The sequence below is a fragment of the Notolepis coatsorum genome (assembly GCF_963971535.1).
Source record: "Notolepis coatsorum genome assembly, chromosome: 5".
NCBI classification, from domain to species: domain Eukaryota; kingdom Metazoa; phylum Chordata; class Actinopteri; order Aulopiformes; family Paralepididae; genus Notolepis; species Notolepis coatsorum.
This window is the reverse complement of record NC_140169.1, coordinates 168,538,806-168,557,239: the sequence shown is the minus strand read 5'-3', so window position 1 is coordinate 168,557,239 and position 18,434 is coordinate 168,538,806. Positions and strand designations below refer to the sequence as shown.

Sequence of the window (18,434 nt, the reverse complement as noted above, 5' to 3'; positions counted from 1 at the left end):
GACACACGGTTATGACTGAGGATATTGTAGCTCACTAAGTCGTTTGATATGCATAATATTACCTTTCTGAAAGCCTATGGGGAGGAAGCGAGGGCGCTCACAAATTGGAGATAAACTAAGTTGTCATGGCAACATAGAGCAAAGATTTGTGAAATCTGCAGTCTTAAATCTGCCACGCATGGGACCAAGGGAGAAAGATAATCCATCAATCCCGAAGGTATAATTACAACATTACCGTGCTCAATATTGTAAGGGTAGACCTGGTAAAATGATGCATTTCATTGCATCCATTGGTAACATTTAAATGATGTCATATTTCAAAGTCAAGAGTATTCAGGCCTATTCTATGTCATGGGTTGTTCATAAAGCATTGTGAAGAAAATCATTGCAAAAAGCAGAGTTATTATAAAGGAAATACTGGGCCTTGAGCACGACTTCACAGTTAATTCAGCATTCAACCAAAGTGGGAACCCAGCCTGAGCATTGATTTATTTATTTATCTTTATTTATCTCGAACATAACAAACGTTTTTTTTTTTTACAGTATATTGCCTGGCAATTAATTGTTTCAGGCTTTAAACAAGATTTGAGCTGTTCTAATTGACACAAATCCATAAAACTTTAAGTGGGTCACTGTATGTCATCTTATAAGAGCAAAATGGCCACTGTGTGGTTATGGTCAAGGAAGAGACTATATGGATTGCTTACAAAGAAAAGATGAAAAGAGTTGAGAGTAGAAATTCTAATTCCTACTATAGCTTAATTCTGAAAAAAGAAAATTAAGTGTGAAATATCTTATGTATTACACAGTTCTCAGTGTGTAAATAATATTCACTTAGTGACAAACAGTCTACTCGAGACAGTGTAAGGGTTTGGCACTTATTTCCTTATCTCACTCAAATGAAAGGTTAAGAGACATAGACTGAGATACTAAAACAATGCTATTTTTTTTTTATTTTTTTATTAAAGGGGCAGTTCACCCACAAAATAAATCATACTTTTCCTCTTACGCAAAGTGCTACATTTGTCGAAAGATTGAAAAGCTCATTTCAGTACAAGTCAGTTTTGAGCTGTGACATTCTGACACCTACAGTATCTACAGTAGCTCTGAAAACAACACCAACCTCATTCCTTGACCATTTGCAATTGACACACAACTAGGGGTGTAACGATGCATCGATTAATCGAAATGCATCGATTCGAATGTGTTAGAATCGATGCATCGATTTGAATATGTTAGAATCGATTATAATCGAAATTAATCCAAAAAAATATGTTTTATATATATATATTAGAGCTGCGTTAACGCAATACTAGTATCGCGCGATAATATAATTAACACATTAATAAAAAAATAAAAAAAAAAATTACATTTTTTTTTTTTACCTTTATTTACCCAGGGTAGGTTCGCTGAGCACAGATGCTCTTTTTCAGGAACGCCCTGCTTCACATCTATGCCCACCTCTAATATATATATATATATATTTTTTTTTTTTACCTATAGCCCATTCATGCTGAGTGAATCAGTTCCCCCAGCCACATTTGTGTATTCAACATTTTTTGTTTTGGGGAATTAACTAATAGAAAATTAATAGAAAATGTATTGAAAATTAATCGAATCGAATCGTGGTCAAATGAAGAGATTTCATGATGCATTGAATCGTTGCCTGAATAATCATAATCGAATCGAATCGTTGTGAGGTCGCATCGTTACACCCCTACACACAACACAATGTCGGTACACCCAGTGGTAGAATTACAGAAGATGAATACATGCCGTCACTCATCCTTCTGCACTCAAGGTGTGTTTGGAACTTTAGACCACTATATCTATCTTTCCAGATAGTTTCGGTGTGATTTGCCAGGTTTTGGAGATATCTGCTGAAGAGGTTCTACCGTCACACCTTTACAATGGAGCTGAATGTCACACGATCTGTGGTGCATGGATCGGGAGTGGTGGCCAAAGAATATAGAAAAAACAAACATAATAGCACTTTGATTCAAAGATTTGAGGACGGAGGTTATGGGGTGTCACTTTGAAAAGACTCCTTAATCACCACGTCCTCCTTTTATAAGGATGTCAGTTAAGACCAGGACAACAAGGGGAGGGCCTGAAAGAGCTGTGGAGATGCTAATGATGCTTTTTAGCTTCACATCTCGTGTCCATTCTTTTGTTTTATGGCCTCGGCCAAAACTCCACCACAGCTATAAATCACTCTAATGAATATAATAGCAGATTTTCTGACACACAGGAGAGAGTGCAACAACAAGAGAGACAAAATGTTGAACATTCACTTCGACGGACATGAACAAATAGTGAGAATTAACAGACTTTTAGGTGACTAATGCATCGACCACTAGGGCTGACCTTCGAAGCTTTTTTTGGCAATCGAAGCTTCGGGGCCGAGCTTCGATTTTAATTCGAAGCTTCGATAATTTTTTTTTAAATTAATTAATATTTTTTTTTTTTTTTTTTTTTTTTTAGCTTATGTTGTGGGACTTGTACAGCACTTTCATAAACGTTGTTGTTTTTAAATGTGCTCTATAAATAAAGTGGGTTGGATTAATTAATTAAGTAGCCCCTTTCGTGACTGAGCCAACAAGGTTTCACTCGGCTGTGTGATTTAATTCAAGGTGGATCGCTGTTGTCGTTTGAACAACTTCAGATTTCATGGGAACTACCAATCCCCCAAATCAAGAATGTTTAAGATGAATGAAGTAAGATTTAGATTATTTGAAATATGGCCTGTGTAGACTAAACTATGCACAGAATTATGTCAGTCTACAAGGTCCGGATTCTACATGGTCCGGCAATGTAGACCTTGTAGACTCCACTACAGACCAATTATCAGTGAATGTTCATGCATTTTTAAGAAGGGCAACTTCCACAAAAAAACAAAGAACTCACCAAAACATCTCAGTAGCACCTTATCTAAATTTTATTTCCTATTTTGTTTATTCATCCCAGTATCTTTCTTTCTTATGTGTGGAATTCTACAAGGCATGTAGGTGTATATGTATTTGAGGATGATATCCTTCAAACAGGCAATAGTGATGATATAATTTGGGCAGTGCTGAGCTGGGTTACTTTCCTCCAGTGTATTTGTCCCCCGGCCCCACCCAATGGCCCCATGCGCGCGCACACACGCACGCACGCACACACACACACACACACACACACACACACACACACACACACACACACACACACACACACACACACACACACACACACACACACACACACACACACACACACACACACACACACACACACACACACACACACACACACACACACACACACATTTACATTTAGTCATTTAGCTGACGCTTTTATCCAAAGCGACTTACAAGTTCTGTACGACAAGACAGCAAGAAGGGTACAACTCTATCAGCTGAGTAACAATGTTTATCAAAGTGTTGCGTGTTACAGTGTAGGTTAGTTTATTAGGAAAAGTGCATGACAGTAAGGTTAGTCACGGTTAGATTTTTTTTTTTTTTTTTTAATCATTTCAGATAATGGTTGAAGAAGTGAGTCTTTAGTCGTCGGCGAAAGATTGGACGGGATTCGGCTGTCCTAACTGGGATGGGTAGTTCTCACACACACACACACACACACACACACACACACACACACACACACACACACACACACACACACACACACACACACACACACACACACACACACACACACACACACACACACACACACACACACACACACACACACACACACACACACACACACACACACACACACACACACACACACACACACACACACGTCGAAGTATTTAAGACAGCCCTATCGACCACCCTATTGAAAAATCGATTTCCCCACATTCTGCAACTCAGTCATGGAGAAGGATTTATTTAATCTAATACACATTAAATAGACCAAAGCATATTTGTCAATATTCGTGTGTGTGGAGCCAGTCAGAGATAACTTGACAACAGAGACACAGTTATCAGGAATTAACTAAAGAAACAGAGAGGAAATTGTATAAACATTTATATTTTAGTCGACTAACAGCGCTTTACAATTTATGCCTCACATTCACCCATTCATTCACACATTCACACACCGACGGTGGAGGCGACCATGCAAGGTGCCAACCTGCTCATCAGGAGCGGTTAGGGGTTAAGGGTCTCAAGGACACTTCGACACGCTGACGGGAGGATCCGGAATCAAAATGCAGATTAGCCTAGTGAAAATATGTACACAGAGGTATACTGTAATGTAATGTATTTGCACTAGGCTAATCTGATTGTGTTACATCATGTGAGCAGTTATAATAGATGGTCGAGCCACTTCGTTCCATTTTAGTAATTGTATTCTGTGGGATTACTGTTAAGATAATGACTGCAGTTTATCTTTGCGTTGCATTCGGAGGAAAGGAATCAATGAGAGACGATGAACTCTAGCCTTTTTGGCTTGGTTTATTTCACATTGGTCATACACATTGTTGTAGCGTGCACCTGCTACTCCAAGGTGTAGCTATAGAGAGAGGAAGAGACGAGAGAGAGCTGAGCAGGTGGAGGTGGACACACCCCTTTTATAGGCTCAGCATGATGAAACAGATGTGCGCCTCTACCTTTAGTTAGAGCGCCGCATAGTGTTACAACAACATTACTGCACTCATCATAATATACAGAGAACACATTGATATATGTAGCACATAATAGCACAACTGAGGACATTTTACCTTTACTCTTAACACACCCACTTGAACTCAGGTTGTTGTATTTACAGAAATCAAGCATAGTAAAATGCATATATCTTAACAATTACGTATGATCCCAACTCACTCGGGTCAGTGCGGGTGGGGTTTGAATATTCAGGCCCGTGGAGGACGGACTCTAAGCACTGCCAGTCTGGCAAAGTGGGTCACGCCCAGATTATGTTATGTCCAAGGCAGATGACCCTAGGGACAAATAAAGTAATCTGTAATCTTGAATATCGCGAACAATGCCTCAGAACGAAACAACCGCTCCGTTCATGGTGAATCAACAGAGTGGGGACAACCCCAAAAGTAGTACGTAGTTCTAGCGTGAGGTGTGCTTACCTCCAGTCCCCCTCGCTCCCCCACAGCCCCATGAGTAATGGTAACGTCGTCGCTGGTTTAAAGATTTAGCTGTCAGCGAATGTCAAATGTAAGCTAAGGTTTGTTTCACAGCTGCCTTTTTTCAGGAGTGCAAGATAGCTGGTAGCTATTGTAGAAAGGCTGGGATAAATAAGTGCTGGCATTTCGCTATTCCTCCCAGACACAGAGAGACACCGACACAGAGCTAGCACAGTGGGGCGCATGGGAGACGAGATGAAACAATCATTCAAAATTCTTAGTTCTTCAAAGGGAGTGTGAATGTATGAAAAAATAAATAATAATAATGAAAATAAATAAAATAAAATACAGGGAGTGGAGTAGGCCGTGACTGGGGAAGCGTACTCCTCGCGGGTCGTACAAAACAAGAAAGCAGTGATGTAAGATAACGGGATTCAGAGAAACTTCCAATATTGAATGCTTCAAACGATGAACATCCATCCACCCTCAACTCTCTGGACAAATTTGTGTCGACATAGTTATATTACAGAATTTCACAGAGGATGGGTGCAGTTCTGATGAAAAACTGGATTAAAGGTGACTTTAAAAGGGATCTGCTGTGTGCCGGGCATTTTAGATTGGCATTTCATTTTGTATTTTAGTTTTTTTTAATGGTGATGATGTTGTTGTTGTTGCTGTTGTTGGTGATGATGATGATGATGATGATGATGATGGTGATGATGATGATGATGATGATGATGATGATGATGATGATGATGATTTATGTATTGACACTGGATAAAGATATTTAGGGTTATACTATTAATCCTGAGTCTGATTTATTGTGTTTATCCTTGATTACTTTTCTTAAGAATGTGTATGAGAAGCTTGCTTCAAATGTATGTGTTCAATTAAATCAATCAATGGACATGTGTTCCATGATGTAGTGTAGACATGGTAAATGTTTTTTACACAGAAAAAAACGACCACATTAAAAAAGGACTCCATTGAAAAATAAAACTGATTGTTACGCACTATGGTAATCCATAGAGTCTAAATTCATAAATTAAGTTACAGCATTAGTTTACCCTGTGTAATTTGTGGGAGTAGTAAAAATGAAGAATCAATAAAAAATTACATTTATCTTTTACTTTTCTTAGGTTCAGAATTCCCATCCACAAGTACAATAAACAAGGTGACCTGTTGGGATGTTAGATCCTAATGTGAAAAACTGTGATTTTATATGTCTTTATGTGCTCATTTAATACTGTTTTTTCTGTTGTGAAGCACTTTGAGCTGCAATTTCTGTATGAAAGGTGCTATATAAATAACGTTTATTATTATTATTATTATTACAGTACATTTGAGTACAGTACAGTGCAGTTCTCAGAGTTCTCCTCCAGATAAATTACATTTTCAATCATCCCTAAAGTCATCATATCACATCACATGAAATCATCACAATTACACAGTGAAGAACACCCTTGACTGTAATGTTGTGATTTTACAGTTACAATAGTTTCCAACAAAAGTATGTTTGGACTTAAACTGGACAAAAAAAAATAAAAAAGATGAACATTTGGTGAATGTGTTCATCTAATAAATTAAATTACAACCTGGCCAAATTATGAGCAGTGACTGTGACTTTGGTTCTATTGAGGAGACTTCACACACATTAACACATGTTGGTATTGCAATGAGCTGTGGTAAATCAAAATACCACACTTGTATGATGTTTAGCAATTGATGTCACAATCAAGAACTGCAGGTATTTATAATTTCAATACAGCTCTCTGCTGGTTTTTAATGGGAGCAAGTCACATGCCTCCATATACTAAACAACATTATGCATTCTGTTTTCCCTTTGGATGAATGAGGGAGAAGATTGGATTCAAGATTAGATACAATGTTATTGTCATTGTGCAACAGCACAAATGTACAACAAAATTAAGTTGGCATCTAACCAGATAATAGTAAAGTGTATAGCAATAGACAATGTAACATTAAAATATGTATAAATGACGAGTAGTAAATATGCTAAGCTAATGTATGTACAGTAGTATTATAGCCTATACAGTGGTAGTATGTATACTAGCTATACTAGCCAGTGGTATATACATTATAGTGGAATAAATACACATACTGTATAGGTAGAAGTTTATACACATAGGTGTATACACATATATATATATATATATATATATATATATATATATATATATATATATATATATATATATATATATATATATATATATATATATATATATATATATATATATATATATATATATATATATATATATGTATACCTAATACTATGTATTCAGAATTATTACAGTATGGATAGGCTATCGATAGGTAGGTAGTTATGAGTACTGTGTAAGACAGTTGTAGTCCGTGTGTATAGGCATCAGAGTTCAGAGTTGAAACGGAATAGGTTGAATAGAGGCAACAGAGCCTAGAATATTCTATCAGGGGTGCAGATACTAGCAACCAAGGGGCACTTCATATAAAAAAATGTAAAATGCTGATTTATTTTGCACATAATCTCACACATCCATTCACACAAATCATTGTGTTGTGTCAATTACAGCTCAATGAAGCAGACAAGGTATTGCTATTTTTCCATCTACATCATTTCATGGTTCTGCAAAAACACACAGATTCAATGTCCCCGATGACATCACTGGTGGCCATATTCGTTCTTATTTACTCTCAATAACTGAAACTAAATGTGTGCAAAACTGTTTAGAGTGTGTGAGATTATGTACAACCTTTTTTGGTGAAGTGCCCCTTTAAGGAGTGCATTGGAATGGTAGTCAATTTGGGATTTATTTAAGCAGGGTTGTCCATACCCTAGTCGTTTGGTGTAAACTAATCTGGGTTTTCAACGCCGGACGCGGGTTCTAAAAGCTGCGTTGTCTGTCCCCCTTTATATGGGTGCAATGCCAGTTTAAATCACGTAGAAAGCACCTTACGACACATGTACTGTGCCTACGCCCAGCTGTGTTTGGCTAGCATATGAAAACAAGCAATAAAGAAATAAATGTCTTCGCTCACTATGTCAGCCCTCTCCAGTCTGCACAGGAAACAGGTGTGGCGCAAAGAGCCTCTTAGCACATGACCTCATCCATTAGACTACCTTAAAAACACTTTGCTTTCTGACTGCCTTACAAGCTCAGATGTAACGGAACATGAACGTGCGTTTCCTAAATGTAAGCCGGTTAGGCTGTAAAATGTCACTTTTGCAACACTTAACCGGTGTCCTTGAGAGAAAACGTTCTCAAACTTTTCGCCCATGTTCTTCTTTTCAAATGCAATTGACTGCTGACAGTGTCTCCCACCCAGGGGAGAAAGAAGCACAGTTACAGTATATTACAGTTTATTACAATACCAGATGTCAAAACTGATGATGTCATCAGAACATATCTCACCTGTCCATCACACAGCCTGCAACACAGCTCTGCCCAGAGCCCTATTACTGTAACGCCGACATACCTTGAAGAGGAAAGTGTTTGAAAGCAAATGTGGTAATGACTTTGAATTGCATGTATACACAAATAACCAAATATAAATGGTAAATGGAGTGCAATTTATATAGCGCTTTTATCCAAAGTGTTTTACAATTTAGGCCTCACATTCACCCATTCACTCACACACGGCAGAGGCAACCATCAAAGTGCCAACCAAAGCAATTAATATATTATTATTTATTCTTATATCAGGGGAAAAGAGTCTGTTTACTTCGTCTTTGAGCAGAGCCGTTTGACAGTGGAACGTCGTTCAACTCTCTGCGTAGGGGTGTGTCCCAAAGCGGCTCCGCGGACAGTGACTAATGGAACAACTCGCGGGACATGATGACAGTAACCATGGTGATTTTACTCATCATCAACGGACCAACACCAAAAAGTGTCACTTAATGACAAAAACAATTCAAGTCTTGATGCTTTGATTTCCAGCATAGGGAGACTGTTATTATCTTTATAGATGTTGACCTGTCCAAGACGATTGGAATAGTGTAGGCCTACTACAGGACAATGTATGTTGTAATGTAACATGTAATGTTTTAGGGTGGATTTTCCCACCACTGTTCCCATGTGAAGACCTTTGGTCCAAGCAGTGCCATTATTAACGCCTTATAAAATGTCAAAAGCGCATAGTTGTAACATGAAAAGGAACCAAATAATTTATTTAATTCCATAATAAAAAAATTAAATGTTTTAGATATTTTATTTTATTTATATTTTGCCTTTATTTAACCAGGTTTGTACCATTGAGATCCAGGATCTCTTTTAAAAGGCAGACCTGGCCAAAAATAGCAGCAACACAGTTTCAAAATAAACACATAGACATTACAGATACAAGTAACTTGACAAAGTGATCAGATAAAACTAGGGCTGTCAGTTTATCGTGTTAATTAGATTAATTAATTACACAGCAAATTATCGCGTTATGAAAATTAACGCAACATTTATTAATTTTTTTGTATTTTTTTGTATTTTATTTTTTTATTATTTTTTAAACAAACGTATAAACAAACATGACAACACACGACAAGATAAGAAAAAAATATATTTTAAATACTTTTTTATAATTTTATTTTTTTAATCTCATTAATTCCATAAGAACGTATAATAAACATTTACAGACTTTTTTTTAAATGGTCCATTTGCATGTTCTTGGTATCTGATTCTAGGGACATCTATGGATCTCAGGGAATGTATTCCCAGTGTCAGAAATACTGTGTCTGTTACTAGGCTTGAGTAAATTGTAATGAACCAAATGAGAATATCAATTAATATTTTTTTTTTAATCTTTGACTGTGAATAACACCATGCTAAAATTGACCAGACCTGGAAAATCTAAGCAAATGAATAAAGGGAAGATGATTAAACAGAAGGTTTTGTAGATACAGCACTGAATTCTGCCATCCGGACACATGTAATTTGAAATATGATTATAGAATATAGAATATCAGGACTAAAATGGTTATGCGATTAATTAGATTAATTCATTACAAATCTTGTAATTAATTAGATAAACTTTTTTTAATCGGCTGACAGCATAGATGAAACATTTGCACACAGAAAGCCTGGTTACAATAGACTTCACCATATAGCCTTAAGTACATTCAGGGTTTCCAATCGTTGAACTTTAAGATCAGACGAAGAAGATTGGAAGATATATAAGGTTTCCGTGCTGGTGATGTATCCACCTAAAGAAGGCCCACACCGTTTTAGTATACCTGTCTCATTTTTATGTTCAGTGAAGACCTCAAGGTCTGTATCCCCGGAATTACTGTCTCTGTTATCTCTCAAGCCTGATCTACAACAATCTACTTCTTCTTCGACCTAAGGAGGTGTAATGTGTGACAGGTATGGAGGATGGGGGGGGGGGACTTGGCTGATACCTGATTGGATTTGTCATCCATGATACACATGACCACAGGCAGAAACATGGTGTAGTAATTTAACAGTAATGTGTAGCTGGCGTTGTGGCACTCTGTCACTTGGGGCGAGGGTGTGGGTGGAGATGTGCGAGAGCGGCGAAGCTCCCGTTCACTCCGTCCAAACCGGTCCCATTTTCTCCTGCCTGGCTGGCTGGCTGGCTGGCTGCACTGCGCTGACCTAACATGATGAATGCTCTCCTCAAGAGAGAGAAACAGGCCTTGTTGTTATTGATGTTCTCAATTAATAACCCCACACACACACCACTGCAGGATTCATACCTGCTGTGTCCGGCACGCTGCAGGCACCGCTGCTAAAACTAATTTGGCTGTGTTCGATCTCGCTCAAATCATTGTAGTTGGACCTCTGGGTATTTTGGACCCTTTGCATGTTGTTTTTTGCCCGTCTCTGAAGTGAAACACGAAGTCCTCTTCTTATGAACTCAATGGAAGCCAAACCTGAGATAAGTCGGGTTAACTCGCCAGCGGTTGGGGGCGCCAGACCCGAGATTTCTCTGGGTTTTGGTCGTTTATCCCTTTATTCTATATTTTTATTCATTATTCATCCAGGGACCTTGGTGTTACCGTAGGGAATGAGTCTGAGATCGCCAAAGTGCAATACCGGCCGCATCCAGCTAGACGGCGGTATCGAGCACCCTTTGTATCTTGGCCTGTGTAACGGACAAATGTTTCCGGTCTCACTTTTCCTTATCGGGCGAGTGGAGCGATTCTCCCGGTTCCATTGAAGCGCGTCAAATATCCCCGATCCATATGTTGTGGTGGGTTATGCCGTGGACCAAATGGACATCGGATGTACCAGATAGCAATAAAAAAATTGGAATATTATTTTTGGAATACTCCCGATCACAGGTAAGGACTATCTGACGTACATTTTAGCTTGATCGTACAATGCTTTTATACCGATCGGGCTGATACGTGTTTTTAGTGTTCAATACGAATGCCGTTACTGACAATCGAAATAATCAGAAAAGCCCCCCCCCCCCCCCCCCCCCCCTTTCATGCATTCATGATGAAACGTTTATAGTATAATTGACGTATAATAAGGCTATAACTCAGCATTTCGGGAATTACCCCAGACCGCTCTAAAACTATACATATATTCACCACGGTATAACACAGGAACGTATGGATGGAGAAATTCATTATTTTTCACATATTGAACGATAGATAGGTGATGTCAAATGGGCCATAGTATTGTCTCCATAGCTATAATATAGAATATAGTTACAACTCTACAAACAAGGTGACGCACTCCTATTTTTTAAAGCGTGGCCTTGCTATGACGGGCTCCGTCTAATAGCTAGCGCTGAATGAGTTAAGGATGCACCAAAATGGATACTGGTTTCGGGGCTGATACCAGGCTCATCATTGATATCAGAAAATGTCCCCAGGTGCTAAAATCTGATACCATTTCATGTCAGAAATCAAAGCAAAGCGACATGAATTACGGCTTCTGACATTATGACAAAACCCTTAACGATAGCATGCAGTAAACCATATATGTTGGGAACATCAGCAACATTACCACACATTGCAGTCAGATTCCTCGCTGCTTTTGACCAGAGGTTATTAATGCCTTTTCCCACCTGCTGACTACTGTAGATCACTAGTCAATAAACCGAGAGCTATCGATAAGACGAGACATGTGGCTGAAGATTGCCCAAGCTCTGCTGTGTGCCATGAAAACTGGACCTGTAATTAAAAATCACTTCTGTGAATGCCCTCGAGACTGGGGCCACTGATAAGATTTGCCTCTTTCTCTCTCTCTCTCTCTCTCTCTCTCTCTCTCTCTCTCTCTCGCTCTCTCTCTCTCTCTCTCTCTCTCTCTCTCTCTCTCTCTCTCTCTCTCTCTCTCTCTCTCTCTATCCCTCTCTCTCTCTCTCTCTCTCTCTCTCTCTCTCTCTCTCTCTCTCTCTCTCTCTCTCTCTCTCTCTCTCTCTCTCTCTCTCTCTCTCTCTCTCTCTCTCTCTCTCTCTCTCTCTCTCTCGCTCTTGTTCAACGTGGTAGCCAAAAACCAGAACAAAAAAACACACACGACCCCCTCTGCAGCATGTTTCCACCACCTGCTCTGTGTATGGGGCTGGGCCTGTGACCGCGGGCAGTCAAAGTGTCACCCATTGGGCGGACGCCTTGTCTGAAGGTGATAGACTCTGGTGGCTGTGGGCCAGGGTGTCTCACTAGCTCCACGTCCTCCACGGCAACACAGGGGTTACTCTTGAATTTGAAGCAGGCTCAGGCCCCCGAGCAAGGTGACTCCGGCTCCCACTAACCTCTCTTGGAAATGTTTTCCCTCCTGGCTTTGAAGGCTCCGTCTTCAAACACGTTCCCCCCCCCCCCCCCCCCCCTCTCCTCTCTCTCTCTCTCTCTCTCTCTCTCTCTCTCTCTCTCTCTCTCTCTCTCTCTCTCTCTCTCTCTCTCTCTCTCTATCTCTCTCTCTCTCTTCTCTCTCTCTCTCTCTCTCTCTCTCTCTCTCTTTAATTCCCTCTCCTCCCTCCATGTCTCTCTCTTTCCTTCTCTCTCTCTTTCTCATTCGCTCGCTTTTTTTCCTCTCAGAGCACGGCAATGCTGTAGCCTAAAATATCACTTGTCAGTTGTTCCTGAATGCCCTTAGCTTACCCTCCATGAAAGCTGCAGAGCTTTCTGTAAATATGAATGACACACAATTCTAAACACACGCAAAAGGAACTGTTGCTAAACGTATCAAACTATATCCGAAAAAAGTGACTTTGTCATTGCTGCCATATTGACAGTTACTAGGGTAGCACTTTATAATAACACCCTGTTATAATGCATGTATAAGGTATTTGTAGAAAATGAACTAATCATGAACAAACCATTTATATACATTCATAAATGATTATTAAATCATTTATAACTATATTTGTATACCATTTAAGTATTTATAACGCATTAGTGGATAATGAACTAATCATGAACAAACCATTTATATACATTCATAAATGATTATTAAATCATTTATAACTATATTTGTATAACATTTACAGATTAGTTCTACATTATTTATAACTCATTATCAACATTGTTTGTACTTGATTTGTTCATCATTAAATAATGTTGTTTATTACATAGCGTTTTCACATTCGCCGAAATGCTTGCTTGTGATTGGTCAATAGCCCCCCGACAGCGGTCATTATTTTTCAATAATGACCACTGTTTTTTCAATAATGACCGCTGTGCGCAGCTGTTCGCAATCAAGCCCACTGACACACACTGTTTCAGTGCAATTAGACACTGCCGGTGTTCTGCTGCCGGCGATGACAGGGGGCGGAGCGACGAGCGGAGCCAGAACGCAGCCAGAACCAGTGTTGCGAGTCGATGTAAAATGAATTAGGTATATTGTTAGTAAGTTAGCCATGTAATAAGCGGGATAATGTATAGCTATACTCGGTCATTGTCGCAAAATAATTGACCTTCACTGACGTTTAAAACACCTCGCCGAAGCGGCTCGGTATTTTAAACTCCGTGTCGGTCAATTATTTTGCGACAATGACCTCGTAGCTATACATTATCCCTTACTTAATGTGTAGTAACACATTTGTAGATGCTTTGAAAAATGGATATGAAAAAACAACTATAGTGTATCTCCATTTATTTTTCATGTTCAACAAAACATTTATAAATCATTTGCAGATGCTATCGTGGGGACCAATCTAAAGTGAAGCCTATTCATCATTAACAAGTGTCTAATACAGTTAATTATTTGTTAACTTTTTCATCACATGTTACAAATGTTGTAGGCAGCTTTCGGATACACCCTTCTTTGTGACATCAAACAGTGACAGAATTAGGACTAAAGATAAATGCAATTTTATTAACATATAAAATACATGTGCATGACATAGTGTTTGAATGGAAGCACAAGTTATCCGTGCTGCGTCTATACTTTCGCTTTTAATAAGGTATGAGCAGGTTAAACACCTTTTTTTGTTGGTAAATCTATTCCATAATTTCCGACCTACAAACAACTCTTATATGTTGTGTGCTCAGTGCTCAGTATGTATGTGATGACGACACGACACACAAGAGTAATAATTATTTGTGTCGTGTCATCATCACTGAGCACACTGAGCACACAAATGTAACGTTAGCGGCCACCACATCTACACGAACGTCTACACAACATATAAGAGTTGTTTGTAGGTCGGAAATGATGGAATAGATTTACCAACCAAAAAGGTGTTTAACCTGCTCATACCTTATTAAAAGCGAAAGTATAGACGCAGCACGGATAACTTGTGCTTCCATTCAAACAGACGGCAACACATGTGACGTCAAGTCTCGCTCGCGTGAGACTTCCTCTCTAGATACTCTTCAATACCTGGCCAGGGTACTCCTGGGTCCTAGTGCCCCCCGATGATAAACTATATGGCATGCACATGTATTTTATGTTAATAAAATTGCATTTATCTTTAGTCCTAATTCTGTCACTGTTTGATGTCACAAAGAAGGGTGTATCCGAAAGCTGCCTACAACATTTGTAACATGTGATGAAAAAGTAAACAAATAATTAACTGTATTAGACACTTGTTAATGATGAATAGGCTTCACTTTAGATTGGCCCCCACGATAGCATCTGCAAATGATTTATAGATGTTTTATGAATGTCTTAACAAATCATTTGTTGAACATGAAAAATAAATGGAGATACACTATAGTCGTTTTTTCATATCCATTTTTCAAAGCATCTACAAATGTGTTACTACACATTAAACAACATTATTTAATGATGAACAAATCAAGTACAAACAATGTTGATAATGAGTTATAAATAATGTAGAACTAATCTGTAAATGTTATACAAATATAGTTATAAATGATTTAATAATCATTTATGAATGTATATAAATGGTTTGTTCATGATTAGTTCATTATCCACTAATGCGTTATAAATACTTTGTAAATGGTATACAAATATAGTTATAAATGATTTAATAATAATTTATGAATGTATATAAATGGTTTGTTCATGATTAGTTCATTATCTACAAATACCTTATAAATGTATTATAACCGGGTGTTATTATAAAGTGCTACCGTTACGAGTCTCGCTGCAAATGAAAGGACATGGTCCATGTACAACATCCGCTTTGATTACTGAGATAGGGAATGTTCACAGAGTAATGTTCACAGAGTAATGTTCACAGAGTAATGTTCACAGAGTAATGTTCACAGAGTAATGTTCACAGAGTATAACTACCGGAAGGAAACAGTTCAAAAGTGAACTGTGAAGTGGAGAATAGTTGCTCTAAATAGAGATGTTTGCCAGGCTGCCGAAGCAGCCCCATCTCAGGACGGCACGTACTGTAGACAAACGCATTCCGGAGTGCATTCCTGGTATACAGAATAATACCTTCTGCCTCATGAATATTAGAGTCACGAATCAGAATCACGAATTAGGATCAATATGACAGCACGCCAGCAATTCCCCTCCACACAAAAGCTCAATTTGGCATTTCAGGGCACTTCACATCTTGCAGAGTGAAAAATGCGCAGTACGGGGCTAGCTAAGATGAAAGCAAAGCCCTCCAGCATTAACACGGAGAATGTAGCTTCAAGGGCAAATTGGCTGCGAGCGTTCTCAGAGGGACGGGCGGAAATGGAATCTTAGGGGTCTGAAAAGAATGCATTCTGCATCTTTTAGTTAATCTCGCTACTAAAAGGGCTGTCCCTGTGAGGAATCTCAAAAGGTGAAAAAAAAACAAATTAACAAGTTATTTGTTATTAAATAATTGTATTGGCACCCGACCAGCTATTTGTTGGGATGTTGTTGTTGTTGTTGTTGTTGTTGTTGTTGTTGTTGTTGTTGACCTCTCGCTAAATGACTCATTTGGACAGGTTTTTGCTCCGGCATAAATTATGTATTCGATAAAGCAAGATTGATGTGGAATCTGAAAGTTGAAATGAAGCATTGAAGGAAAGTCCCACAGTTAATTTAGACTCAGTCAGCCTCCAGGTCGCCTCGCAGACTTGAGTAATGGTTGTGATCAGGTGTTGTCCCTCCAATACACTGATCCCCCTGATACCTCATCTAATTACACACACCGACAGCAAACAGCTCCAAACGGTACGTTTATACACTCAACATAATCGCCTCCGTTCTCTCTTGGTAAGTTGACAGCTGCATGACCCAAAATAACTACTACAACATACTGCCGAAATTAAAGTTGAGTGCAGCAGTTTTAACACTTTTCTTACAGAGGAATGCCACCCATTTAAAGAAAACATGTGCGTTACTCCTGCAGCCCACCGGGACAATTGGGTTAATGTTTGTGATGTATGTGAATCTCCACCACCTGCTCCTAAAAATAGAAATCAGGGAGAGAACCCATCAATTTGTAATCTCACCTATAGATGTGAGACCTGGAGCTGCTTCTTAGAATATGAATAGGCTACTGATTCTGAGGGCCCAAAACATGTTTGTGTGAACTGATACACCCATATGGAGTTTCATTTCTGGTTCAGACCTTTTTGCAATATTAAAATATAAACCATATATTTTGTGTGAGAGCCACAAAGTTTGTGCCACACATTTGACATCCAGGTGACATTGCAAACTCAACGGTTCTACTCCCTCATTTCTCGCTTCACGAGACAAGTTCAATTGTCCCGAGGCACAGGAATAACATCTGTGAATATTTCAAACCATTGGCATTCCCTTGCAAAGCGTTACCAAAGTTTCACAGACATAAAGTGCACAACTACTCGTTGTTTTATCCTCAGCCTGAGACTCCTCAGCGGTAGACAAACATGGCACTGTGTAAAATGTAAATTACAGTGTATTTTCCACCTGTGCGGCATATTGCTTTCATGTGCTGCATTCGACATGCACACAGAGTGTATTTGTGGTACTTGTTCTGCCCTCATGTTTATGTAGGGACAAGAGATGTGCTCACGGATATAGAGCATTGCGTGGCATTTGAAACCCGCGCGGCGACAAAGTGACATGAGCCCGAACATAATAGGCTACTCGAGAGTTCGGAGTTCACTCAGCTGTCGTTCACCGGTGGACTCTGGGTGGCGTAGCGGAGATTGCGCTCGTCACCAATGCAAGAGACTCCGGTATTGAACCCCAGTCTCAGTATTGCCTTCGGCTTGGGCCGGCCGTCGTACTGGCTCATTTGGCAGAGTCAGTGGGTGGAAGTCGATGGGTGGGGATTGGACGTTGTGGACAGCGACCCCTACAGGTAGGTTGGGAGACGCCTGCACAGCAGAGACAGGATGTGGCGAGGGTAGTGTGATCCTCCTACGCGTTACACCTCGCCAATGAGAGTCCGCGCTGGTAGGCGAAAAGATGTGACAGGCTGCCTCCTCGTGTGCCGGAGGGAACACGTGATGCAAGGCTTCTATCCTCTCTACAACCGACCAGTGGGGGGCATAGTCGAGCAACGTTCAAGACAGGGGAGGGGAGAATTGGATACATGGAATTGGGATGGGAGAAAAATAGAAAATAAGGAGAAAAAGTGGGGAAGAAAAAGAACTACACATTGTGATACAATACCCCCCCCACCCCATGCCCCTTTAACGAGCATTTAAGAAAATAAATTACTTACAAATGTGGACCATCTCCCATAAGAGGAGCAGGTCCGCCCATCTGTCGAACATCATCTGCAGCGGCTCAGCCATCCGTGACTCCCTGCCCCCTCTACTTCAACATAACGGCTACAAAGACATCATCAGCTCTTTTTTTCATCGGCTCTCTCATCTTTTTTTTTTTTTTTTTTAAGATTCAAATCAAATCCACCAAAAGGCAGAGCTACAGTAGCCATGGAAGGGCTTAAATTATGCGGCTATAGGGCGGCATCAAGGACCCAAAAGACTCTGTCCTCTTCGCTGACACCAGAGACTCTTACCCGTTCCTCTTCAGTAGCGTCCACCATCTGGTGGGCCATCCTGTAA

At 39.5% G+C, this 18,434-nt stretch overlaps 1 protein-coding gene across 1 annotated transcript in view; it reads right to left on the bottom strand.

Annotated features, from left to right (window-relative positions):
• The window catches only part of lrp1bb (low density lipoprotein receptor-related protein 1Bb), a gene marked incomplete at its 5' end in the record, with an annotated part of 1,188,884 nt that extends 1,170,723 nt beyond the window's left edge, over nt 1-18,161 (bottom strand). The window contains 1 exon segment of the mRNA XM_084314368.1: nt 18,089-18,161. Within this exon segment, the coding sequence (XP_084170494.1) occupies nt 18,089-18,161 (73 nt within the window).
• Nucleotides 18,162-18,434: the final 273 nt, after the last annotated feature.